The sequence below is a fragment of the Ptiloglossa arizonensis genome, chromosome 10, assembly GCF_051014685.1.
Source record: "Ptiloglossa arizonensis isolate GNS036 chromosome 10, iyPtiAriz1_principal, whole genome shotgun sequence".
NCBI lineage: Eukaryota > Metazoa > Arthropoda > Insecta > Hymenoptera > Colletidae > Ptiloglossa > Ptiloglossa arizonensis.
Window position 1 is genome coordinate 10,758,544 of NC_135057.1, and position 27,619 is coordinate 10,786,162.

General features: G+C 51.4%; 2 protein-coding genes across 9 annotated transcripts in view; one reads left to right on the forward strand and one right to left on the reverse strand.

The window, feature by feature from the left end:
* The window catches only part of LOC143152402 (bromodomain adjacent to zinc finger domain protein 2B), a 190,844-nt gene that overhangs the window by 118,009 nt on the left and 45,216 nt on the right, over positions 1 to 27,619 (forward strand). For all 8 annotated transcript variants that reach the window (XM_076322472.1, XM_076322478.1, XM_076322477.1 and 5 more), the window contains exons 3-4: positions 1,845 to 1,902; positions 14,932 to 15,091. In XM_076322472.1, the coding sequence (XP_076178587.1) occupies positions 14,941 to 15,091 (151 nt within the window). In that variant the 5' untranslated portion in view covers positions 1,845 to 1,902; positions 14,932 to 14,940. The remainder of the gene's footprint in view (positions 1 to 1,844; positions 1,903 to 14,931; positions 15,092 to 27,619) is intronic.
* Positions 10,669 to 13,676, reverse strand: LOC143151814 (uncharacterized). The gene is made up of 5 exons (XM_076321256.1): positions 13,507 to 13,676; positions 12,574 to 12,718; positions 12,286 to 12,484; positions 11,454 to 12,106; positions 10,669 to 11,021 (listed from the first exon to the last, which is right to left on the reverse strand). Exons 1-4 carry the CDS (start codon positions 13,674 to 13,676, stop codon positions 11,469 to 11,471), a joined length of 1,152 nt encoding a protein of 383 aa, XP_076177371.1. The 3' UTR covers positions 10,669 to 11,021; positions 11,454 to 11,468.

The following is a 27,619-nucleotide window of genomic DNA, read 5'->3' on the forward strand; positions in this document are numbered from 1 at the left end:
CTAGCCCCCACCCCACCTTGGAAAATTAATTTTATCAGAGACCTTAAGCGGGCAGGGCTCCTGAAAATCGTCTGACGGGGGATTCGGAATGGCCGCCGAAACGGAGCCGACGGATACAGTCGGGCGATAATATTGATTTCGTATTAACGGACGCCTATACAGACGTTTTGCCACGTTTTCCCGTTTGTCGTGACGACCGGCGTCGCTCCACGTTGTCGACAAATATTACCCGCGCTCGTTTCCAGCTCGAAATCAATTTACTCGTTTGCGGTATTACTTTCGTTTCGGTCGATGATGGAGAAAACTGGAGAGAGGCGGGAGAGGGTTGGAAGGGAGGGAGGGGACGTCGAAAACGGTTCCAGAAGGGTTGCCACTCCGTGTGTATCGCGCGAGAGGGAGTTTCGAGGGAAATATCAGCCTCGAAAGTGGCCAGGCTTTTCGTTCGATTCGCGATCGTTTCGAAATCGTACAGATAGATCTCGATCCTTACGAGAAATTTACGTACACGGCTCGGTAAAGTATTGTTCGAGGGTTTCTTATTTCGTAGGAGTAGCATTTTTTAACGAAAGAGAGCACGGAGAATTTACAGCGATCCTTGCTTTAAGTTTCTCGCGAATCGATCGTCAGAAGAGATGTACTGTCCGTCAGCGAGAAGAAGGCCGACGAGCGATCATGTGGCCACTCTGAAGATCTTTTACTATCGTTCGCGTTGTCGTTCGCTGTCGATCTTCGTCACTGTCCTCGACCAATGTACAACGATCATACAGTAAACCAGACCGAGAACGTTAACACTCGTCGGCCTTCTTCTCACGAACGAACAGTACACGTTCGAGAAAATTACGGTAAATTTCTCCGTTCCATTTACCCGTACCTGGACTCCACGAGGTTCGATACCATTGTTGTGTATCGTACTTAGTCAGAAACAAATCGGTACCAAGAGTCGACGAAAACCAGAGTTCCTGGAAGGTCGTTTCGGTCGATTCTACGAACGAAAGGAAATTTCTCCGAATCGCTGCAGGTATAAGGAAGAAAAGGACGAGCGAGTTGAACGGGGCTGGTCGCGAGGTGCTCGAAATTTTGTAAACACGAAGTAGATTTCGAGCCGCGAAGAGGTCGATCGCGTCAGTCGAAACGCGAACGTCGTCGATATTGTTTCGATAGCGCGGAGTTCTTCCGCGCGGAAACTTGACGTTTCTCTGTTTACACACGGTGGCCGCGAACGCGGTGAAATTAAATATTTACCCCTCGCGCGTATCCCGTCGCAGAACGTCGAGGGCCCCCCTCCGCCCCCTCACTTCGCTCCGTGTCCGCACGTGTGTATAAATATTTATCGCGAGTAGCTCTGTAATTCCCTGTGAAATGGATGCTCTATGAATATGAATGATGCTAATTGCGCGCGCTATTATAGTTTGTTCGATTTAAATAGCGGATAGGCCGAGAGCGTGAGCTTCGTTCATTGATATCTTGGCCGGTTGAATCGAGTCTCTTTGTACGTGGAATCGAAGGTAACGCCGCGAGGTTCGTTTTGCCGCAAAAAGTTGCACGGTACGCCTCTCCTTCTTTCTCCTTCTTCCTTTCTTTCTTTCTTTCTTTCTTTCTTTCTTCTTTTTCGAAAACCAGCCCGCGCCGCGCAATACGCGGTGTATAAACTCGCTAGTGCCGAAGATATATACATACATATAATAAACGACCAGCGAAACAGTCTAGTTTGTATGCAAATGCGGCTGAGATTTCTTAATGGCCGCGTGTTTGCATCCTAATAGCCTGGCGCGCCGATATATAGGAACTCGCGAGACCGTTCGACGATGAAATATTAATGGGGCACGCGTGTTTCTCTGTTTCAGGTGTGATGGAGCCTCGCGGAGCCGGCTTTTACTATGAGTTGAGGCCTCGTAATTAATCGTAAGTAACCTTGCCTCTCGCGAGGAAGTACGTTTCTTTCGTCCTTACGATCCAATTTAGACCGCGATCTTGTCGTTTCGAACGGAGAAAAAATTACCGAGACTTCTGTTTCGTTGCCGAGGCACGGATATTCCCGTACGGTTAACGCCGTGTTCCGAGTCTTCGCCCGACGAAATCGAAATTTACGATTCTCTTCGACTCTTCGACGACGCAGTTTGCGCATTCCTTGCAAAACCTCCTCTCGTGGCTGTTCGTTTATCGAAAGGACTTTACGCAACGACGAGGCACGTTCGTTTCATTACGGGAGGCGTTTAGCGAGTCGAGAGAGTCAAGGTCCACGGTCTCGCGGATCCAAGTTCACGTGGATCGCGAACGTCCAACCGAACAACCTTTCTCTTTGCCCCTGAATTGCGTAGCATTGAACTATACCGCGTAATTATCGGTTCAAGCGCGTAGTATTATTCGAACAATACTACCGTCGCTCGCCCCGACCGATTCCGGCCTCGTCGACAAGGATTCCCGTTCCCCGTGTATCGAGTGTCGAGTGTCGATCGCAAGTTTAACAACTTCCTCGCGTATCGGATAGGTTCGAAGACACCGTTGGAAAAGACCGAGAAACTTTCCTGGTTGGTTTTCGGACATCGAACTCGACTCGTCACGGTTAATAAAAATACGCGTTCTTTGTTCTCGCTCGATCTACGAGCGTGCAAAGTTTCGCGAAAATCGGAGGAGGGGGACGGTTCGCGGACGGTCGCTCGTAAGCACGCTCCCCGAGTCTAGTCGGTTATCGCGCCGGACCGACGCGACTGGGGGGTTCTCGGTCGATTTTCTCGTAAATTTGCACGGAGATTTAATTTCTGTCGCTCGTTCCGGGGTCCGAAGGGCGACGAATAGCCGATTACAACGCCGGAGTCACGATCGGGGAAAATAAAACGCGATTTCCGTTGAATTTCCCTCGAAATCGATTCGTATCTCGCGCCAAATTCTCCGGTCCGCTATCATTACGGTTTCCAAATTAAGGAAAATATATCGTCGATCGGTAAAGGTGATCCAAACAGGTCCACCGAGATTGTACTCTTAGTAGCTCTAAGTGGGCAACGGTCGGAAAATTTTGCGCAGAAAGTTCACCTTTGAGAAACATTGGTGGAAAACGAGCTCGGTAGCACGGTCGGGCCAAAGCATTGTCGATCGAATTAACCCATTTGTGTCTCGTGTTCTTCCACTGACCGAAAATTGCCTCTGGTAGAAAACTCGGTCTTCGTGGAATCCTGTTAGTAGGCCTATCGAGTTACCCGGTGTCCACGTGGACCGTAATTGGAAAGTTTTCAAACATCTCGACTCCATTTGTGCGCAACGTGTAGCTACGGTACTTTGGAAAACATTCATAGAGAACAAACTCGATAACGGATTCGTACCCGCGATGGATATACGTGTGCGACGATGCTCGAACGAAACACCAACGATGATCGAATTCGTCGAAAGTATTCTCTACCGGAGAACAGAACGTTTGGAAACTCCACGTTTGAAAACTCGAAGTTTCTCTTCGTATCCGGACGAGAGGTCCCCGTGGTCGCGAGTTAGCCATCGAGCGTCTTCCAACACCGGAATTTATTCGTCGCGGCGTAAATGGGTTAAGCGTGGGCCCTCGAAGCCCGCGATTGGGAAATCGCGGGGTACTCGAAGTCGTCGTCGTCGTCGTCGTCGTCGTCGCCGCCGCGAAACGGCGCAAGCTCAGTCTCGCGAAAGCACCGAAAATCGAACCTTTCCGTCGCAACTCTCTACGGCGAGGCTCCCGTCCCACCTCCTCTCGGTGTATTCGGGCCGAAAAAACCGATCGCGTCGGCTGCGGAGGCCCGAGGTTGGAACTTCGCGCAACGACACACTCGCGCGCTCTCCCAATCACGCTGGTACGCTCGTTCGTTCGCTCGCTCGCTCGCTCGCTCGCTAACACACGCCCGGCGGTACACGCGCGCGTGTACCACCAGCGCCGTACGCGCGCGATCGCTCATAATCGCAGGTAACCCGAGATACGGACGAGAGGAGGGGAGCTCGACGGAACCGGATCACGCGGGTGTGCGCGCGTGTAGGACCATGGGGGCGGGGGGGTGGCAGTGGCGGTGGCTCGGCGGCGATGGTGGAAGGGTACGAAAGTCCCTGTTAGCGACGCTCTATGCCCTATAGCGTCCGTATAACCGTCGTATTCGTGGCTGTTAGGGGTGGCAGAGGGCGGCGGAGGCGAAGAGAGAAAGATGGAGAGACGGTCGCGATAGAAAGCAACATAGAGAGCCCGAGGGAGAACGGGGGATAAAGCTCCGGTGCGTGCGACGGAGACGAGACCTAAAACGAGAGACGGAGCGCGAGCGAGCAACCGAGAGAGAGAGAGAGAGAGAGAAACCGAGCGAGTCGAAGCGAGAGAGAAGTCGAGGGATGGTTTTGCTCTGGTGGCTCTGTATTGATTGCTACTCCTCCTCCACCTCCTCCACCTCCTCCTCCTCCTCCTCCTCCTCCTCCTCCACCTCTTCCACCGCCTCCTGCGACCGTATCTCTCGTTCTCACTTTTTCTCGCTGGGATCCCTCTCTCTGGCCGTTGCCTTCCTCCGCGCGCGCTGTATATTTCTCCTTCTACACGTACCTGTCTTCTTTTTTCCCTCTTTTTCTGCGTCCTCTTTCCAACGCCCCCCCAGCCCACACCCCTCGGTCCTCCAGCACCAGCACCAGCACCACCACCACCACCACCACTACCACCCCAACGGCCTCCCTCCTGTTCCTGGTCCGTTCTGTCTCTGTCCCCGTCCGCCAGGCGTTTCGTCTCCCCTCGTACCTCCCCCCGCGTTTCTCCTGGCCATGGTCTCTCGGACGCGCGCGAAACACCCCCGGTAACGTCGACTCGCTCCCGCGAAACCATCAAGATCCCGAGGTCCTCGTTGGCCCAGCGTTCCCTCCCTTAGGGGGGAGCGAGAGGGAGAGGGGGTCGTGTCCGCCCGTAATTGACGCAGATGCGAGAGCGCGACGAGCGAGAAAGAAACCTCGCTCTTCTCCTCTCTCTTTCTTTCTCTCCTTTTCTCTCTCTCTGGTCGTCGTATCCGCGAGTACCAGGACACGCGACGACGACGACGACGACAACGACGACGAAGAGGAAAGCTCTGCTCTGGCTGCGCGTTATTCTTCGCGTTGGCCAAGGGAAATTGATTGATACGCCGTTTTGCCGCCGGCTGGACGGGGTCAGATCCAACCTCGATCGACTCGGCCTCGGTCCACGGGGTAGGGAGGGTTTTTCCTCTCCGCGATGACGATTCGCGATTCGATTCGGTAAACGGGGGTGGATGCTACCTTCCGCCCGGCAGGATCTGGATAGAGACACGGGGAGGTGCATCGTGACTCGAGGCGCGAAAAACCAGGGTGCACGTGGTGGAGAACGAACGATGAAAGACGAAGATACGACCCAGAGGGGAGAAACGATGCCTTTTCCTTTCTATTTCCGCGGTAATTGGTATCGATCCAAGGCCCAGTGTTCCCTGGGTTAATGTAAGAATTTCAGAGCCGGGTGAGCGGCAGGTTCGCGTCGTTGGGGTGCTGCTGGAATCCCTTCCAGGGACTGTACTCGCACCGTGATCGACGCCGCGAACGAAAGATGGAAAATATCGAGCGGAACTCGCATCGTTTCGAGCGGATACGCATCCCGAGTTTCGTGGAACAGTCGCGCGAGAAAGTCGAACAATACACCATTGGTCCCGTTAGATTGCCAAATTATCGTTGAAAAGTATAATCCGTAAAGAAGGTACGTCGCGTATCGATCAGGATCTTCGTTTCGCGAAGATACTCCTCAAAGTTGCACTCGTGACAAAGATCGGAGCCTAGGGAGAATCCTGTCGCGATATTCGATATTTATGCGCACCGTTGAAAATCGAGATCCATGGTCCGCCGTAGAGAAGTGTATATCGCGAGTCAATGGCGCGACGTTTCGTAACGACACCGTGCAAAGTTGCACTCGTGAAAAAATAAGAACACAGAGGGACAGATCGTGGTACTCGATATCATCCGGGCCCCGTTAAAAATAAAGATCCACGTTCGACGATAGGCGAGGGACATGATGCATCGATCGCGCGACGTTGTTTCGCGAAGACGCTGCGCAAGGTTGCACTTTCGAAGAAAGGGTCGGAAGGACGAACGACAAAGAACGTAACTCTCCTTTAGCGAAACACGAATATCCATCCCTCGATGCCCTTTTACTCTTGTCACGAGAGCAACTTTGTCCAGTGTCTCTTTACGTATCGGTGAACGTCAGGGGATCGGTAAGCGACATATCTCCTGTCTCTTCGAACATGGATCGGATAGCGATGGTTGCGCGAAAAAGTTGCATCCTACGATATCTTTCTTGCTTTTTTTCGCGAGCGTAACCTTTTACCGTCTTTCGTGGAACCCGGATAAAAATAGTGCACAAAAGTATCGAACGATACCACAAGACGATCCGTTTTCCCGTGGGCTCGTCGTCTCCGCGAGAACAAGTTCGCGCGATCGAGAACGCGAGACAATCGATCCACCGTTTCGTGCAACGGGATCTACTTTGTCTTTGCCGATCGAGAACGATTACCGTTTCGTAGGATACACTTGGGTGAAAATTTTCAACCCGGATGTCCGTCTTCTCGTGCCCTCGTTTTTCCCACAGGTACATCTCGATGGTGTTCTTTGCGCGACAGATTCGCGAACTAGAGTGTACGGATGATTTAACGCGTGTACCGTACCTGGAACGATGGATCCATATGGGTGATGCTGCGCTAAGTGTTTGCACCGACTTGGTACCGATCCTATCGGTTACAACCCTCAACTTTTCGTATCTCCGAACACGAAGGACTCCGATCTCTTCGACGATCGCACGAAACATTCCTCCCGGCTTGATTCTCGACAAGGTCGAGATTCATCGGGTCGAAAATTAGAATTCCACGCGCAATGTTCCCGTTTCGGACAATTGAAAGTCCCCGACGAGCACAGCCGGAGCTAAGTTAAACAAAGATTTAAGTCTCCTATGATCGGTAATCGGTCATCTATCGGAAAACGATATCTCGACGCATCGAATCCGCGCTTCCCTCTCGCTCGATTCTACACGTCTCATCCGTGCGCGGTCTTATGAATATTTCAAAAAACGCTCGCGATAGTTACTCGGTCGTGAAACAGCGTTGTTTGAACGTCGACGACAGGTAAGATTTCTCGACACCTGTCGCCGACTCGTGCGACTTCCCAACGATGCTTCGTTTGCACAGAATCGAACGATCGAAGCGGTGCAGTGTCGTCGATCCGCGTTCGAGAACACGTTCGAGAGAAGCTTATTTCGATGAATCGTAATTGAATCGTTTTGATCGCTACACAAACGAAAAATCACGGACACTGGAGGAAAGTATTCACCAGGAATTCAATTTTGAGATATTCTTTCGTCGATATCGAGACGATACGAAATGACTATCTGTGCGACTCCGATTCAACGAACGATAATGAAAACAAGCAGTAATTGGAACACGCTCGGTGGTAATTGTATTTGATTCTATTTAATTCTATTCGAAAAACGTAAGAAAAGAAAAAAAAACGAGTCTCGAATAACAAAGGACGAAACCGAAGCGAGGACGAACGAAAGAAATTTTCACGAGCTCGGTGTTCCGTGTAATCTCCTCCGTAGTATCTAATAATAATATTCACCTATATACGAAGAAGATACAACCTGCGTCGCGGATAAGAAACCAGTCGCGCAAATATAATAACGCAGGGTATACACCGTAGCGAAAAATGGGTAAAAAAATAAATAAATAGGAAAGCACACGGTTGTACGTGGCACTCGTAGCCCCGTCCAGGTCGTATTCGCAATAAATGGAGTTCTCCAACGTAGTTCGTGGGTTGGTGTCGCGTACGCGTTTCGCAACGCCTCGACGTAATATCGTTTTACCCCCCGTGTTGTTTGTTCGTCGGTGCAGATTTTTCCCCGGCAATTATTCCAAGTATTTTTATATTATTCCCCTCACCGTTGGGAATATTGCGCGGTCAGGTAACCAAAAATTTCCGCGAGCCCGCGGGGTGGACGAGCGAGCCGGCGCGGTTCCCTCGATCGAAAATGGAACAATACCGACGCTTCCTGGAGGCGTCCCGGGCGAAACAGCTTTTATAGACGATGCGTCACCCGAGCGGGCGAAAATTACGCGCCAGTCGTCGTTCACCGTCGCGGTTCGCGTCGTGTCGCGACAACGTAGTAGATATCGTTTTATCTACGTCAATTACCGACCAGACGCCGCTTCCCTTCGCTCGATTCCGACGCAGAAAACGCCCGGGGAGAATTTTACGCAGCGTCGTCTCGCACGAAACGAAACGAAACGAAACGAAACGGAACGGAACGGAACGGAACGGAACGGAACGCGTCGCACGCGCGAATTAAAGTAGAATCAGTCCCCAGGCGCGTGGACAAATTGCGAGTACGCGTTCGTGACGGATTATTTAAAAACGTAGAATTTTCACCGTGGCCACCGGAAGCACCGTATGCAAATTGAACGAAGACGACGCGACCTGAAACATCACTCGACGCGAAACTTCGCGCGTGTACGTTTATTATTCGACGGTATTGTTTCCCCTAATTTCAGAGCGGGTAGAATCGAGGGAACGCGTTCTCGATCAAACGATCGAATATATATATACAAAATATACATCATTGTGCAAATAATGCGTAAAATATCCGCGTCGGTCGGTAAATAATTCTCGTTTCGTTTAAACGTATCCCGCGCTCCGTTAGCTTTTGTCGCGGTGGCGAATTTTTCGACGGAATAACGACTATTATAATTGAAACGAAACGATCGTTTTTCACGGAGGAAAACGGCGTGCATCGTTCGTTACGATCGACGAGTTACGTCAGACGCTCGCGAAGATTCGTTAATTACGATGGTTGCGTAATTGTCTCTCCGCGAGTTTCTTTATCGCTGGATGTCGAACGCAAGGAACATTTCCTCGACGGTGAGTCTCGATTTTACCGAAAACAAACGCGGACACTTACGGGGAAAAACCGTGTTTTCGTTCGAATCGAGACGCTTGTATAATTCGGCCCGGGGAATATTCGTTCGCAAATTTTTGGGAACAATACGAGAATCGCGCGTGGAAAACACGGTTACGAGCCATTCGGTGTTCATTAAAACTCGATTTCTATAATAAATTCAATTATTTCCTCGTGATTCGTTTCCCGTTAAAATTAATTTCATTTCGTCCGAAATTACTCGATACTCGGAGAGAAAAGAAACACACCCGGGCTGCATAATTATCTTTCGTATTTCTCGACGATACAAAACCGACCGGTTATATTTTCGAATACGTCGGGTTTAAAGGTACATCCGTTATTTATTCTTTCTCTCTCGTTCTTTATTCTTCCCCCTCCGTTATCATTTTCGTCGCAAATCTCCCAAATATTTCCCCGTAATTCGTTTTCCCCGGAAAATTAATTTCATTTCGTCGGAAATTACCCGATATTGAGGGCGGAGAGAGAGAAAAATAATAAAAAAAAAAAAGAAAAAAAAAACAGAAAAATACGCAACGAGGTGCGTAATTATCTTTTATATTCCTCCGCGGTATAAAACCATCCATCTTCGAGCACAACGAGTTGAATTCAATAGCGTATCTGTTTTTACGTTTAATTTTCGTCCCGATTAATTCTCTCGAATATTTTCCACCGTAATTTCAGCCGACCATTTATTTCTTCGGGGTACATCCGTAGTAAAATTCCACTAGGATTTCCGAACGTTCCCGCGTGCCGTGGCGTGGCTTTTTACGTGTCCTCTTATCGACGGAATCCTCGCGGAAAGACTTTTCGTCGAACTTGGCGACGTAAAATACTGGCGTAGAAAATTCGCCGGGAACGAAATATCATCGACGATCGAATCGATATTCCCGTGAAAACGCTCGAAGATCGTTCGGGGGCGCAGTGCGCCACGGTCGATCATAAAAGGGGTGAAGTTTTCCTCCTTGGAGGTGGGCGCGAGGATAGGTAGGTCCACGGTGGGAAAACTTTCATAGCGGTGTGTCCGGATCACTGTGCTCGGCTTCGCAATAACCGATAAACTTTTCACGATGCACGAGTGAAAAAGAAAAGGGCCGGTTGGAGCGCGTGTTCAGCAAGATATACGAGACGACGTCCCCTGTATCTATTTCCATGTTATTGTTACACGCTGGCCCCGCTGGAGCGCGGGACGAGCCCCATTTTTCTTTTCCGTCCCGTTCTCCGCGTTCTTTCGCCCTTTGTGGAAAAATATTGGCCCCCGCCCGTCCTCCCGTCCCGTCCAATCCCCCGCCCCCCATCTCGTTCCACGTCCTACGTTATTAACCCTTTTCTCGAGGTTACGCCGCGCGGTTTCGAGCTCGGTTGACATCGTCTTCGCGCGCGCCGGATTGTTGTTCGGTGAATCCCGTTGTTTACGCTCGATTTAACCGCAGTTTAATGGATAAGAGTTTTTGGAACGAACGGTATGTAGGTTACCGGGTCCCCCCCTCGTTTAACGCGCATCCTGCCAAGCGATCTCTGCTTTTTCCGATTGTCTCGCGGAAAGTTCGAGACGAGCTCGACTCGAGAGAACCTCCCGGAACGATTTAACGTCGTTGCGTTTTCAAACGCACTTGTCTCGAGGATCGTCGAAATTAAATTCGAACGTATGCGCGTACCAACGACGAGACTTTGCGGTTACGAATACAAAATACCCCTTATTGCGTTATAGGAATTTGGGTAGACGCATCGACAACTCTGTATTCGTTGCTACCGGCGTTCAATGCGTTTCTCTTGGATATTTATTGCAAAAGAAAACATCGTTATCGCTGCTCGAATTATTTCCATTCGTATCGTCACTCGCACAGGTGTATCCGACAAATCGCCGGCAAAAGTTTCGACAAACATCCGTGTTCGACAGTTGCTTCGTTATCGAACCACACCGAACTCAAATATAAATGTGGCGTTGTTTCCATATAGGCGAGAGTTCGTAGCCTCGTTTCTAGGAATTAACGGAGAGACGTCCGCCGAGTAGCGTAATACGACCCGGGGTCGGATATCGGCCAGACGACAACACAGTAGAGACGAAATATCTCCCTGTAGAGACGATTCTGCGTGTAACCTGAAAAAAGAAAAAGGGGAAAAAAAACAAATTAGATCTTCCGCAACGACTCAAAATCGAAGGACCACTTTCCTTGATACGTTACTCCGAATACTGTACAATCGCCGACGTTCTACTTTACTAGTCCAAATACTCTCCAGCACTCGTTAACGAAACCTTCCGTAAGAAAGGTACAACTAGAGGAAATCTTCTCTCATGAAAACGAAATTAAATCTCATTCGCTGCAAAGCGTACACCTCTCTACTGGTGATCTGGTCGACGCGTCGAAAGTCGCCTGCGATGACCAATCGCGCGTCTCGTAACACCGAGGCGAAAGTGTTCGTTCCAAATTAAAAGTGACCGTCCCTACGAATCTCGGTATTCGTCCTCGGAAGTACAAAGTGTACATTTCTCCGATCTGGTCGAAAGTACGATCGAGATCACCGCGCGTACCGTGCGTGTCTCTGGTTACGTCGTGAGCCGCGTTACGCGAGCACGAAAGTATAATCTCCGTGAGGGTTTTTCTCTCGCGGATCCTCCGCCTCTCGCTGGTGCTGCTGCTCCTCGCGGCAAGTTTTTCCCGGTCGAAAGAGCGTAACACACCGGTCGAGAAATCGATGGTCGGGGCCGCGGCGTAGCGCGGCGCGGAGCGGAGCGGCGCGGCGTCTCTTCCTTTTGCTTCTCGTCTTGCGATCCGCCGCCCCTCGTCCCTCCTCCCGCTCCGCTGCGTCCCTGGTCCTCTCCTTTCCTCTCCCTACCTCTCCACGTCGCCCCACTCTCTACGAATTCTCTCTCTTTCTCTCTCTCTCTCTTTCTGTCTGTCTCTCTCTGTCGGTAACCGTGGTCTTCCTTCTTGTTCGTGGTCGTTCCTCTCTCTCGCCAATTTACGAGCACCACGAAGTGCTCGCGCGGCTGGAAACCGGGTAGCGTCGCGGCGGACCCTCCTCTCGATATTCCGGCTACCGGGAATTCGACGCTCGTACGAGGGACTTTGGTATTCCCCGCATGGACCGGGTATCCGGGGAACGTTGCGATTGTGAGCGGCGAATTTTCAGCGACGCCCGGCGAGAAGGGATCGAGAACAGGGCCTCCTCTCTCGGCCGGCGCTCGACGAATGCCTCCCGTTTAATTTAATTTAATTCGCGCCGGACTCTCGCCGCGGGACGAACCCGATACAAAGAATAACACACACATACATATATATATATATATATATATATATATATATATAGAGAGAGAGAGAGAGAAGTACGATCTCGGTTTCGTTTATCGTATCTCGTATTACTTATCGTGTTACAATTAGGTAACGCCGATATGGAACTTGCGTACACGGCGAAGTTGCGCCGAAGTTTGTTTTGTTTCACCGACGATTGTAACGCGAAATTACCCGCCGAGTAATCGATACTCTCTACGCGCGTCCACCGTGTGGAAAAATCGGTGGTCGAGAATTCGGAACGGTGGATGGACGGGTAGACGATGGTCTCCTACGTTGAAGAATCGTTCGTTTTCGGGTAGAATTTACAAATCGATAGAAATTCCATCGATTCGGAATCGGTCGAGTTCTCGATCGAACGTGTTCCACGTGGTCTCGTCTCTGCGATCGAGAGGCTCCTGGTACCGCGCGTCGCGCAGTCTCCGCGGATCGAAGGACTCGAGACGCTCGCGATTCGTTAGACGGCTCTCGTAGAACGACGATGCTTTCGAGATCCAGTGGATCGCTGGAAAAATGTAGTACCGCGTTCGTTCGTTCCAACGGCGAGAAAGCGAGCTGGTTTATTTAAAGTTGCTCGATACGCTCGGTATCTCGGGATTCTCGGAACTCGGCGGCGACTCTCGAAACCGACTCGCCGCGATTTCAACTTCCTGGAGTTTCGAACACACGTACACACGTACACGTCAACACTCGGAGCACACGTTGGTAAAAGATTCGCGGGTACGGTTCGAGCCGTAATGACGCGCGCAACGACGATAACGTCCGTCGATGGCGGGCGTCCCGTCGACGAGCGTCGTTGGTACGCGCGGCGTCGTCGAAACTATACCTGGCTACCGCTCGTACCTACTGTATGATAATAACGGTGCCGGTGGCTGCGGTGCCGGTGTCTAGCCTAGCGCACACCAACCTAACCTGACTCAACGTTGTAACCGTGTATATTTATACAACAGCTGGGCGGGTGGAGGGATGGGTGGCGCGCGGCGGGGCAGAGTCAGCTGATTGAAGCGCTGGAGGGGAAACGATGGAGGGGAGAACGGCCTTTATTTAAAGCGCTCCTCTCGAGGAAGCCTTTCTTCGACTGGTAAACAGTCATCGAACGAACACGCGAGTCACCGACGTGCTTACGTATGCGCGTGACTGAAATATTAACCGTTGGATTTTTCTGCCTCTCCCGTGTCCGTCTCTATCGCGAGGGACTACACTCGCCGTAGGTGGGAGCAACGGGGAAGGAGGACGAGATCAACGTCGTCGCGAGTTTCGAGACACCGCGTCGACGTATTTAACATAATTAACCGGAATCCAGACGTCGCGCAGACAATACTTTTCTTTTTCCAACCGCGCGGCGCCCGATGTTTTCTCGAATCGGACACCGGGATCGCGTTCGTTCCCAGAAATTCGAGGATTCCACGAATCAACGCGGGGAGGGGATACGGATTATCGTCGACGACGATTTCTTGCGACATCCACCGGGACAACACGCTTTTTGTTCGTTCGTACAGGAGTTGGTCCGCGCTTTGCCATTCGGACTCGTTTCTTCTTACTTTTTTTTTTCTTTTTCTTTTCTTTTTTTTTTTTTTTTTAATACTTTCGCCGTGGTCGTTACCAAAAGTTCAAGGTCTGCGAAGATTCAACCGTAACGGTTCTGCATTGTCCCGCTTTATGGACGATAAAGCTGAGAAAAACATCGGCGCTCGAGCGATCGCCTCGTTACTACCGCCGGCTTTATCGTTCGATGATTTACAGGAATTATCGTGGATACTGGGAATTGCGCAACTGGGGTAAATTTCTTTCCTAGATATTAACCATTAACCTCTCGATGCAGTAGTAAAACTTGTGTACTCTTCTGGTCGGTTTTATCGCAGAAACGGAGCGTAAATGAAAGCGCTTCGATGAATACCGTCGACCGGTAAAAGGGGAGTTCGTTTCACCGGGACCAGTTTGTCTTTGTTCGTTCATCTACCGATCGAATTCGTTTAATTACCTTACCGTTGCATTAACCACGATACGCCATACATTTTTACATATTTATCGCTAGATATATCGAAACCCAATTATACTTTTACGTTTGCATACTTTTAAGTCGTACAGACTGCCTCAAATATCGCCAAGTATTCTCGCTTTCGTTCGACGTCGTTAAGACCTACGGAAAAAATGTGTCGCGACGTCCGCGACCATAACTCATCCCCGATCTTCGAGCTTTCAATCGTCTCGCGATCCCTCTACGAAAAACTTCACCCCGGACGGTTCTATTATTTCGTTTTCCAGCGAGTTTCCTTCCTGTCGTTGGTTCCCATCAGTTTTGCCCGAGAAAAAGTTTCGGACACCCGAGTTCCCCTTTAAAAGAGATCCGTCTTCCCTCGTTACGCGTAACGAAAATCCAACGTCCACGATTTTACACTCACGAGGTCCCACGTGTACACCGTTTGTTCGTAATCACGAACGACAAAGACGATTCGTTATACGGACATCCGCGATCGTAACTCACCCCAAAAATTCTACCTTCGATCCTCGCGACGGAAATTCACCCCGAGCGAGCTCCATTATTTCGTTTTTAGCCGAGTTCCACGCCCCCCTCTCGGTTCCCATCGGTTTTCCACGTATTCCGTGTCTCCGTTCGTTCAACGCCCCCCTCGTCCTCGTTCCTCCGTAGGAGAAAATCGTTCCTCCTCGATGCACGAAGTCAACGGGATCTAACGAAACGCTGATGCACGTTTTCAGGGGACTGGCATGGAGAAGGAGAACTCCGCATCGGGCGGAGGCGGCGGAGGTGGCGGAGGCGAAGCGGCGGCCACGGCGACTCCAGGCGCCACCTCCGCCTCCGAGAAACTCCAGGCGGACCAGGCCAATCCGTTGCTCGATCCGACTGCGCTCTTCGGCGGTAAGCCAATCGTTTTATTTTTCAATATTAATTTTTTTTCGCCACGATACCAACATCCAGAATCGCCACGAGACTCAAACATTTGACTACGATTCGCGTGCAACGTCGATGCACTCGCGTATGCACTCGCGTATGCACTCGCGTATGCATACGCACAGCGTACGCTTCGCGTCGAAATCGTCCGCAGTTGAAGAGTTATTAAGAGAAAATTCTCCATGGGAGCTGGATGTCCTTTTTTCTTTCCTCTGGTTAATTAATTCGTCGCTTAGACCGTGCTCGGAGACGAAACGCGTTTCGAGAACGCGAAGAAAGACTCGCTCGCCCCGCGTTCGTGTTCCTATCGCTGCGCAGACGCGATCTCGCGGTAAACACGATTCGAAGTGTCCGGGTACGAGTAACGTCCTTTCCGGATGTACGTTGAAACGTTTTGTCCCGCGTTGTACCTCGTCGGAGCTCCGAGGGCGCGATGGGCCGATGAAGCGACACCAGCGAAACCATTGAAACGCTACCGCGGATAGTTTCCAACTAACTTATCCGACCGAGCGTTACATTTGACGGTATCTACGGTTAATCGAGTGGTCGACGACGGTCGAAAGAGTTTCTTTCGGAATTATTTTACGCGTAAGAAGTAGTCATTGGTCCGAGAGATACGCATAGATCGACAAAGGTACGATACAGAATCCGAAACGGTGAACGAGAAACACGTAGCTGGTATCTAACAAGATCCGCAGAGGGTGGAACTAACGTCCGTTGGATTGTTAAAAATATTGCACGGTACGGAAAAAGGACATTACGGGGGTATAAATAATTTTTCCACTCTCCTCCGTACCGAATAGCATTCGTAAGAGAATGTTTCGATAGCATCTCGCGAGACGTTCCTCCACAGTCGTCTAGATAAAACTCGTGCGCGTAAACGAGAAATGAATACGTTCCGGGTCTGAAACCGTGGGCGGTTGAAAGTTTAAGGGCTTTGGGTAAATCCGATCGAAATAGGACACTGAAAATTAAGCGTCGACGATAATCGTTCGTCGAATTGGGTCGTCCAAAGGACAATAATCTCGGCGGGAAGAACGGCGCGGGTTGTAAAATTGAGATTTGAAAGTCTCCTCGCCGAAGGTGGTGCCGAAGTGAAACGGGGGAATGGGTAAATTGTCGGTGAAAATCGTTGCAAGATTTCCGACGGATTAGTCGGTCGATTTGTGATTCGTTGCGCGGGGTGTCGGTGCACGGTCTCGGTGCTGCCCGCTCGAAGGAACAAGATCGAGAGAATCGGATCGCGAGCGATTAATAACACCGTGATCGATGCACAAAAGCACCGGGTATCGAGCGAGATTATCGACGCGATCCCTTTTGCCTGCCGCTAAAGCCACGCGGTTCATTAATCAAACTGTTTTCATCGACGCGAAACGGTGAAGGGAAGACGTAGAAATTCTCCGTCCGCGCCAAACCGCCCCGAGTGTCTGCTACGAATAAATACGTTTCTCTAACGCGAGATTAATTACACGGGCGATGCCCGTCGATAATTAAACGCGAAACGCGGGGTGATTCCTGTAACCGATCATCCTTACCGCGCGCGCTCCTTGGCAAAAAAGTCCGTTTCGCAGATCGTACGAAAGATGGAGGCATCGAGGCGGTTTCTCAAGGTCGATCCGCCGCCGCGTCGTTCGTTCGACGCTCGAACGACTCGCGAGACAAGGTCGCTCGAGATTCGAGAAACGATTCGAACTCGGAGCGACTCGGTGCTTTATCCTCATCCTCGAGGTCGTTTTACCGGTGACCTTGAGCGACCTTGCGCAATAGGTCGTTGAACTCGTTTCGAAAGTTACCCGACGTGGAACAAAAGCGCGGTTGTTCGAAACGGGGAACTTGGCCCGAATCTTTGTCCTTCTCTTTTTTATTTTTTTGTAAAAAATAGTCGTCTCTCGATCCCGGAGACTTCCGAGGTTAAAACATCGGAGAAGTTCCGCGAACGATAATCGAGAAACGTGTTCGATGAATCGATCCGATCGTAGGGAACAACGCGCACCGGTATTACGGAAGCTCGAAATCATAAAATCGATCTCCTCGATCGTTATTCCATCCTGAATTACACGAGCGTCGGGGGAACCATCGGACTAACGATACATCGCAATTTAACCGGGCTGTTCAGCCTCTTACTTGGGTTTCGGAGTCGCTGAGGCCCCTTCTAACGCTATTTTTTCAAAGAAGCCGAACCACCGCGCTCCATATTATATACGTGTTCCCGGTGGCGAAGCTCGACGAAGAGCTCTGTTCGGCCACTTACTTTAATTAGCACTACTTACACGCTCGCAATCGAGCCCTCTAGTCGGTTAGCCTTTCCTCCAGCGATTCGAGGATCCTTCTGACGGTTGTTCTCTTCTTTTTTTCTCTCTCTCTTTCTCTCTCTCTCTCTCTCTCTCTTGGTTTTCCTTCCTTTTTCCTCGTTCCTTTTTTTCCTTCTCATTTTTTTTTTTTTTTTTCTTCCATCGCGTTGCTTCAGCGACGAGGGACACGGTCGCGCCCGCTCTTGCGCGCAATACTCGACTCGCTCGCGGGTTTCGACACCGGTTAAACCGTATTTCATTCGAGTATTTACTTTAAGCGATTTAATACGGAGACAGTTTCTCGAGGAGTGCGCGCACGCGGGGAGCCCCGCCGTTGAACCGCTGATAAGCTCTATCCGTGGCCGGTGCTATTAACTAATTAAAGTTAACGGCGTTACCGCGCCACCGTCTTCATTAACGATATTTAACTCGGCCCCGTCGACCGGAATCCTTATTATTTGTACGGCCGCGTTCGTTTGCTCGAGACGGAATTAAATTCGACTCGCCGGTGGACGACGCTGTTCCTCGCCCGCCCGCGCGCGTCCACGCTTTCTTTCTTCGCGGTTTCGTTAAGCGGACAAGCTCGTTTCCATACGGAGATATCTCGGTTAATATCCGCACCGATTACGCTCCGAATCGGCCAAGATCCAATGTAATAATCGCGTTCGAGGTCGCGTGGGATATCGGTTGCTCTCGTACTCGAGGGACCGGCGCGTTATCCGCCACGGCAGCGATACCATTGGGTATTAGGACACTCTTTGGTACTTAATTTCGCATTTAGCGTCGACGGTAAGACATTAATCAGTTTGCAAGAAAAAAGTTACCAGTGTACTGCCCTACGACATCGCCGTGTAGGTTACTGATACACGGATTATACGAACCGCGCGATTCATTAATCATTCCGCCTCGCCCGTTCTTGGGCGCGGCGAGTCCACCGTTGGGAATTAGGACACTGTTTCCTTAATTTCACCGGTTGATTCGCGAAGAATGCACCGAACCTCGTCATTGTCCGCGAGGTCCACTGCCAGTTGCGTCGCCGGAAGAGTGAATCTTCCGTATCGGTGAAACGAGTCCAGTTTTCGTCGGCCGATCGATACCCGAACGTCTTCCGCCTCCGGGTGGCGGTCGAATCGGATCGTTTCGAGAGCAATCGATGCGTTAATTACACCCCATCGGGCCCCTGTGATCTCATCGCGGACTCAACGTTTCCTTCGACCTTCTCGACCTTAACCACGGGATTGGTAATAGCCGAGCAACGAAGACCAGCTTCCTCTCGATGGAGAGAGTTGGTGTCCGGACGATACACTCTATCGAGAAACGCGGTATACGCGTTGGAAACCCTGAAAGAAAGAAAGGGGTTCGCGAAAGGGGGTCCGTGACAGAGGCTGGTCCCGTCACGGGCAGGCACGGTTCCACGATCCGTTCCATTCGCGCGGTATAAGATTTCGTTTATTTCGTCGGTTCACCTCTGACCCGTTCGTTCCTCGCGTTTTCTGGACCTCTCGCTCTCTTTTTCTCTCTCTCTCTGTCTCGGTCGGAGGCTGGCCGGGCCCCAGTCTCTCGTTGTCTTCTCGAGGCAAAGTCTCGACGGAGCGTTCTCCGATCTCTGTTGCTCGCGCCACCCATCGTAAGCCCCCTGGTTTCTTTCTCGGTCCTCCCTCTCGGTTGGTTAGATTCGTGGGGGCTTTGGGGACGCAGGAACGGACCGACCGACGGTCGTAGAGACGCGACGAGCGGTTCTCCGATCCCCCCTACTCCCCCTTTCTCTCTATCTAACTCGGTCTCTCCTCCGCCGCCCCCCGGTCCGGCATCATTCTCTCTTTCCCTCGTCGGGGTCTCCGTTGCCGCGATCTCTCGCGCTCTCTGCCGGTTCTGTATATTTATTGATTGCCACCTCACCTCGCCTACCGTGGCCTCGGTCTGCGGCAGTTTCCCCTCCCTTCCTTCCAGCAGTCCCTCGTTTCCCTCGTCCCAGGCTCGTTCTGCAGCAAGCAGCAGCGGCAGCGGCAGCGGCACCGGCACCGGCAGCATCGCGCTCTGTGTGCTGCTACGAGGAGAGGATCTCCCCGTCTCTGTTTCCCTCGCTCGGCTCGTTTCCCTTTCTCTCTCTCGGTCACTCGCTCTGTCTCTCCCCGGTGGGTACCTTTCCGCCTTGGCAGACCCAGCGCTCTCTTTCGTTTCTCTTCCTCGTCGCTGAATAACTCCCTGTCTTTCTCCGCTGTCCCCTTCTGTGCTCACGGGTTTTCTACATAGTGTATCCTCTCGGAGTCTCTCTCTGTTCGACCCGCCGCGCACCGGCCTCTACCCGCGCTTTTACCTCCTACGCTCGATACAAACTCGTCGGACGCGTCGGAGTTTTCGTTTGAAGCTACCCTCCCAGGGTGCCTGCCCGTGCCCCCGACACCACCACCATTACCACCACCGTTCGCCACCACTACCACCAACCACCGTGCCGCCGGTGTTCCTTCCACCAACGACGTCGATTCCTTTTTCCCTCTGTTCCGTCTTCACCGAGTTCATCTTCTTCTTCTTCTTCTTCTGTGTGTCGTTAACGGGACGCGTCTCGAGGAAGACGTACCGCGTGGATACCCCGAAACGAGAACGAACCTATTATTAGTAGCCCGTAGGATACAATGACGGTTTTACGGTATCCGTGAGCAACGAGGGGTAATTTCGTTCAGAAACAGTTCGAGTCGCTCCTCTGGCTCTCGCGTAGGATCTGGAACGCGTCTGGGGGACCACCGTCGGATCCATTGTACTCTTTTTTATTAGACGGTGTCGCTCGTACGGGCCTCGGTACATTTCGGAGGAAAGTTTCTCCGATAATGGGGAACGAACGGATAACAGAAAGGGCAAGGTTAAGTCGTTTGACGCGTGGATTCGCGGTTTTGCCTCGGGTTCGACGTTTCGGGGACAAGTAGCCTTTCCGAGAGTTAAACAACGTCGGTAGATAAGGTTTGAGAGAGAGAGAGGTTTGAGAAACTTGGAACGCGAGATACGGACGAAAGTAAGTTTTATTTGTCGAAAATAGAGTACAGCGTAGATCGTTACATCCGAGTAGTGCGTATCGGTGAATTTTAGGGATGGAAGGAACAATGGGGGAAGTTGAGAAGTAATTGTACATCCATGGTCCCCGACAGTGCGCCAAAAACGAGTTCGACCTGATCCTGGGAGATACCGGGAGGTACTCTGAACGTTGAACGAGTGTATATCCTAATCTAGGATCGAGCGTCCGAGTCCAGGGCCCTTTGGACGATTCCAGGTGGTGGGTTCGTACCGAGGGTTCTCGAGAATCGAGAAAGGGTCGGTAAAGACGGAAAGATCGGTCCCGGGTTAAGGGGAACGAATATTTTTCACTTTGTCGCGGGTCCTGAGGGTGTTGACCGAAACGTCCCACTCGATAGTACCGGCGATTCTTCCTAGGACCTCTCCTCCGTGTATACGGTTGGGCTTCGTTCATCGTCGATGTGGTCTTCGTTGTGTTTTTCGATCGAAGACTTCTATGATCGGTCGCTTCGTATTTTCCTGTCCCCTGTTACATCGTGGCGGGTCCACCGAGCTCTTGCGAACGGTACTTCAGCATCGAGCGAATGGTACTCTCGCCTCGGACAAGATTTTCGTTCCAAATCTCTCCTCCGATCGTTCTTATCGAACTCTCGATTGTTCTCGCATCTACAGTGGTCGTTCCATCTGTCAACACCACCTAATTTTCTCCACCGTTTATCGCTCGAGAGTTCACGCACTCTTCCCCGTTCAATTTTCTTTCTCTTCGTCGCGAAACGATCTCGTTAATAATTCCCCGTGCCCTCCTCGTCGGCAGGGACCAGATGCACCGTCACGGAATCGCGTAATAAGTTAACGATTGTGTTCCGCGCAAGTTCACGGATCCTCCTTCCGTCTGGATTGCCAACAATGCCCGTGCCGGTCTCATCGTCGCTATTCTAACGAGCGGTGCCCTGCGACACTCGAAGCCCTCGAGTAAGGGACAAATTCTTCGCCGGCGCGAGAGAGGGGGAATGGAGAGGGTGGGGATGAAAAGGAAAAAAAATGAAGAAGTAGCAGCAGCAGCAGCAGCAGCAGCAGAAGAAGAAGAAGAAGTAAAAGAAGAAGAAGAAGAAGAAGAAGAAGAGTAATACCGTATTTTCCCGGCTCCTCCTTGCTCTCGTTTATAACTCGACTGAGCGTTGACCCTCCGCGAAGTCGCGCTTCTATTTCACGCGAACGACGCGTGGGACGACGAGGTCTGGAGCTTTCGTTTGACGCGGCTCTCTCTAGTTCCTTTTCCTCGTCAACGTCATCTGTGTCATCGTCATTACGCGGCCCGTGACGCGGTGCGCGGGGTTCCTCGTCTAGGTTTCCGAGAACGGCTCTCGCAGATGAGATCCTGTTAGTCGACCGATGCGAAAAACGAACGTCGAGAAACCATCGTCACCGTGTACACGTAGCGGTGGAAACGAACACCGGGAAAAGAAATGGGTTCTTTTTGCGCGTCACTTTCCTTTTCTTACCACCTCCCCATCTCCCCTCTCGAACCATCGCGCGCACGCCTCGCCCAACCTACCACCGGTTTCTAATTTCACCGGCCGATACACCGGCTTTTATCTCCATCGATCGATGCAAACTCCCCTGCCCGTGCTGGATGCACGGAATTTTCGTTCGAGAGTCTCTACTTTCCTCCAGCGATGCTTCTTCCACGGTTCCTACCGCTTCGATTTCATCCGCGACGACCTCCTCGTTATACGTTACGGTTAAAGAATCGCGACGATGGCGTTCGCGGAGGCAAGGATGAAGAAACAACCCGGACAGGTTCAGGAAGCCGGCCTCCCGACGTCTATCGAGCCCAACTGGAGGGGAGAACGTGCATCGAGAAGGTGTAAACGCTTCGAGGTTTATTCGCGGCGAGATGTGTCGACCGGATGCAATTCGCGGTAAACGTGGAAGCGTTAATTGCGGCCTCGCCGGGTATCAAACGACTGACTCGCTCCTCGAACGAGTTTCGTATAATTCGAACGATTCCGGAGGGGACATTTGGGAATTTCGAATCCTTTCGAACTGGGGAGAGGAGCGAGCTCTCTTCCCACCGGACTCGGTCCACGCTGGTAACGCGATGGTAATAATCGAGAAGAGGAGCCCAGAATGCCTGTAATTTCCGCGCGCGGTGTCGTATAACGAACCGGTAATATTTCGGGATGGTTTTGGTATCTAAAAAAAAATGTTAATCTTCATTTCGCGTTTCGTCGTTTCCCGACCGATTATCTTATCCCGAGAAACCTTGCGATTCGACGCGCACGCGCGTCTTGTTCTCTGTATCGTCCAATGTTCCTCGAATCGTTCCCGAATCCTCTTTCGGTACGAGCGTTGAATATACGCTGGATTTAAGTACTCCGGGGAATAAAAATTGAATAAAGCAGCAGTTTTGTTGGTAAACAAAGTCGAGGAGAGCACGCGTTGATACCGACTTGTTTTTTATCGTAGGTACGGAATCTGTCCGTGGAATATTGCACGCAAAAATGGACGCGACGAAATCTCTCTCTCTCTCACGTGCGTGTATACCAGTCCGTGTATAAAGTTCTTAACTTCGTTTTACGCCCCGCTCGTTCCGACATACCGAGGCGTAAACAAAATCCACGGATTCTCTTCCGGGAAGACTTTGGCCGAGCGTCTCCGGGCGAGCAGTCCGCGCGAGCGTTTCCGCAACGTGGCATATCTTTGTTACGATGCTGGGCGAGCGTTTTACGGGCGAAGTTGAAACGGTCGTTGAATCGGTTCGAATTCCCGCGAACTCGTAACCGCTTCCAAGTTTCCATTCCGTGGACGTCGCGACGTATCGCCGAAACTGGCGGTACTCGCGAGCAACGCTCGAGCGGATCGCGGCGAGTGGGCGAGCGAGTGCGACCGTACGCGTAAACTCTTGTACACGGAACGAAACGTGACATTTGGCTAGCTGATTCCGCGCGCTTAGCGACACGCTCCTCGTGCGAAGACACGTACAACGATCGTTTCGAGTACACGCGAGGCGGGCTCGCGCGTGTAGATCGCGTCCCACGCACGACCGTTACTTTCGCGCGAGTAAACGCCCGCTTCGCCACCTCCTTCGTCCCGTGTCGCTTTATTTTGCATTTTCGCGATTTCGTATTGGCTCTCGTCGCTCCCGGGATATTCTCTTTCGCGCAACCGTCCTCTTTCGTTTCGAATTCCACGGAACGCCGCAAACTTCCACCGTACTCTTGTTCCCCGCTTCTCGAAAGTTTTTCCTCCGCCTCGTTCATCGATACCACCTAAACCTTATCCGATCGCCTAATACGCCTCAAAGTCCGTCGAATCCACTTCTTCGGTTTCGAGCGGACCCAGTTCCCGAGTTCCAGTTAATCTCCGCCGCCGCCTTGATTCATCGGGCTTTTCTTTTTTTTCCATTTTCCATTGTCGCGACTTTCTTTACCTACCGTCAATTCTGCGCTCCCAGGTTCGCCTTCTTGTTTCGGAAGCTCTTTATCCTTTTGTTCCGAATTCCAAAGATGCTAACTTCCTTTATACTTTTGTTCTCCGTTTCCCTAGAGTTTTCCGCGCTCCGTGCGCCGGTACAATCCCCGGTACCGGTCCCGAAACCTCCTAAACATCGCGTTATCCTGTCACCCGATCGTCTCGAACTCCTCGGAATCGAGCACGACCCTGTTCCGAAATTTTCGTTCGTCCACACAGCTCGAGAAAGTCTCCCCTCTGCTCCGATCGGTCGGAGATTTTTTTCCGCGTTATCCATTGTCGCGATTTTTGTTCACCTCCACCCGATTCCGTATTTCCAGGTTCGCCTTTCCGTTTTGGAAGCTCTCTTTATCCCTTTGTTCCAAATTCTGAAGATGCTGACTTCCTTTATGCTTTTGTTTCCCCGCTCTCCTAGAAAGTTCCAACCCCGTGGCTTCGTGTCCACCGAAACTTCCTAAACATCGCGTTATCCTACGACCTCCTCGAAGATCCTTAGAATCCGTTCCCTCGGCTCGGGGCGACCCAGTTACGAATTCGACGAGTTACGTTTAAAAAGTCGTTGCAATCTTCATTCCCCGCAATAATTTATCGACAATTTTCTCCGCGTTCAACGACAACACTCTCCGCTCGTCTCCACCTCCGTTTCCCGGTACATTCCCCTGACTTTCGCTCTCGTTCGTCCACCCTTTCGATTTCTCTACCGATCGTCCCACCCTTGAGAACCTTGTTCCCTCCGGCTAGTTCTTTCACGATTTCTCGGTTCCTCGATCGTTCCTCGCCAGGTGACGAACCCTGCTCACCGATCTTCCCGAAACTTCTCGAGTAAATAGAAACCGCGATAAGCAATCTGTACCGGTCCGTTCGCACCGCTCCACTCCAGGAATCCAACGATAAAGATACCGGACTCGAACGTGCTCGAACGTTGACGCGAACGACCGAACTTGGATGAAATATTTTTCGGTATCCCCCACCCATTGGTCCCTACCTGCGCGAAGTTTCATTAAAATCGGTGCGTATCACTTGGTGTGGTCCCCTTGTTAGTTTCTTCTCTCGCCGGTGAATTCTCTCTCTCTCTGTCTCTCTTTCTCTCTCGTCGCTCCACCTCGAAGTCGTTTCGCCTCTCCCCCTCTCCCCAGCGTCCCTCGTCCTCGTCCTTTTTTCCCGGGTGTCCTCCCGGTGCCCTTCCCTCTCCGCCGTTTCAGGCGCGCAACGTGTGTAGGTTGATAAATGCGCTCGGCGTGCCTCGAATTCGATATAGAGAGAGGCGAGCGGGTCGAAGATGCTCGATAAGAAAAGACACTTGGTACAATAATAAAGGGCAGGGGGGAGCAGCGGGACGGCTAGAAACGGCTCTCCGGCCGCGTACGTGCGTCGACGAACGCGATCGATCCTCCGCGTTGGCAACAAGAAGGTAAAAAAAAAGAAAGAAAAAAAAAGAAACGAAAAACCAAAAAAGAAAAAAAAAAGAAATAAAATAAACGAAAGAAAAATATCAATCTCCCTGGATGTCCCCTCGGTCGGTCGACCGCGTTCCCCGGGCCCCCTTTTAAAAGTTAAACCATTGAATTATGTAGCGCGGGTAATCCAAGGGGGGATGTTTCTTTGGGGGGTTGAATTACGCACGCAGCCGCGCTCCACTTCGATCGTGTGTGCCCTTGGACTACGAAAACGCGACGCGTCGACGAGAATGTACAGCAAGACGTGTGGTGGGGAGGGGGCCCCCCGTTCGCCACTCACCACGGTTTTTCGATTCCGTGGCCCCGAGGACGCGCGGAGGCACATCGCTCCGTCCGGCTGGTTTCCTTAAGAAGCCTGCTCGCTTCGAGACGACAACGACAACGACGAGTTGCGAAACCCCCGCGCCGACGACATGAATCACGTACACACGATGGCGGCGGCGTCGTCGTCGTCGTCGTCGTTGTCGTCGTCGTCGTCGAGATTTCGGGAATTAAGTCGCGTCTCGCGGGGCCCCGCGCGATCGCAGCGGGCTCTGAATGGTTATTTCGTTTGTCGGCGCGTGACTCAGCGTCGGAGGGGGCAGGTGTTACGATTATGCGCGGCCGGGAGGAGTGGGGGGTGTCAGAAAAGCGGGGCTACGAAAATTGCGAGCGCTCGAAGAGCCGTGTGCAGTCGATAGTCCCGCGCCGTACGAGGTGGGAGGATCTAGACACCGACGCCACGACGATCGAAACGTAACGCATCGTTTACACGGTTCTCTTTATCGATCGACCGAGAACACTCGCACGTGGAATTACAATAATCCGTTGCGTCGCTAGCTCGAACGATCGCGATTCCTCGTTTCGCTCCTCCGATCGACTTAAAGTATTTATTGCAAAATCGATGACGAAGAAAAGTAAGTGTTGCCTTTCTTTATCGTATTAATTACCTCTTACGACCGTACGTTGGATTTCATTGGGTACAATTTCGGAAGGTTGAATCGAACGGCTCGGGGCGATGGTAATCGAGCAGACGATGGTGAAGGGATACTTTGCTCCTTGTGTATTGATAAATGTACGTTCGATTTCTCGCGTGAGAAGTTTTCTCGTCGCGTTCGAGTCATCGAGAACGAGTACGGAGAACCTCGAATCCCTCACCGTCCCGTCGATCCAGAGATCGCGAACGAAATATTACAAGAGTTTGAAAATTACTACGACGCGGAGCTCTTTCGTGGAACGGTAGGTGGAGGGTCGGTAATACCGAGGAAAGTTTGCGAAACGAAGAACAACGTCGCTCCGCTCGATGGAAAGCGAAAGCCGCGCTGTAACCGGGATCGGTAGGGTTCTCCGTCGTCGTCGGTCGCGTCGTTCGTTCGATCCACGCCGCGCGTGTTCTATCGCCGGTTCTACGCTCGCAATTATTAACATCCATCCGTCAGGCATCGCGGCACACAATGTTTACACAAACGATTCCCATTTACCGGCGTTAAACACAATTTACAAGTTCCCGATCGGTCCCGCGAGACGTGTCCACAATTACCGCGAACGGCCCTTTATTACTTCGTCAGGCTGATCCTGTATTTATAACGAACTTAGCCGACGTCTTGGCTCGATTATGTTTAAAGAAGGGTGGAGGCGCACCGGCAGCGGCGTGACTTCGTTAACGAGAAATTAATTAGCACGAGCAGTGCCTCAAGGACCGAGACACCGATCTCCGAGACCATCGATATCCGGTCAGGCTCTTGTCCACGGTGAAGCAAAAATCACCCAAGAGCAAACATCCTTGCGATTACAGGAGAAAGGAGCCCTGAGTACTCCTCGAGGATTCGAAGCAGAGTTTTAGTTCTAAGTCGCACTTTCGAGAACCTGGCTGGTAATAATAACGGATAATTTCTTTCCGCGATTTCCTGATCGACTAGGCTACGATTCGAAGCCTTCGAGATGTATTACCACTGTGTAAAATTTCACGCACGCGTGACCCACGAACAAACAGTTCGATTACGAGAGGTCCACTTCCGAGTTGAACGGAAGTTGTCCAAAGTTGTCTCTACCGTAAATAGAACATTTTTCATTCACTTTTCATCTCCCGATGAACGAAGCGACAGATTCGCGAAATTTCGCACACGCGGACATATCCACATCCGTTGTTATCTGCGATGAAGTTGCGCTAAACACCAGTAGCGAAAGTAAGCCAAGAATCCCTTAGGGTCCTCCTGAGCCATCCTCGGTGCATCCGATGCAACGAGGTCTAATTATCTCGAAGCCCCCTGGGTGTAGGTGATCACTGG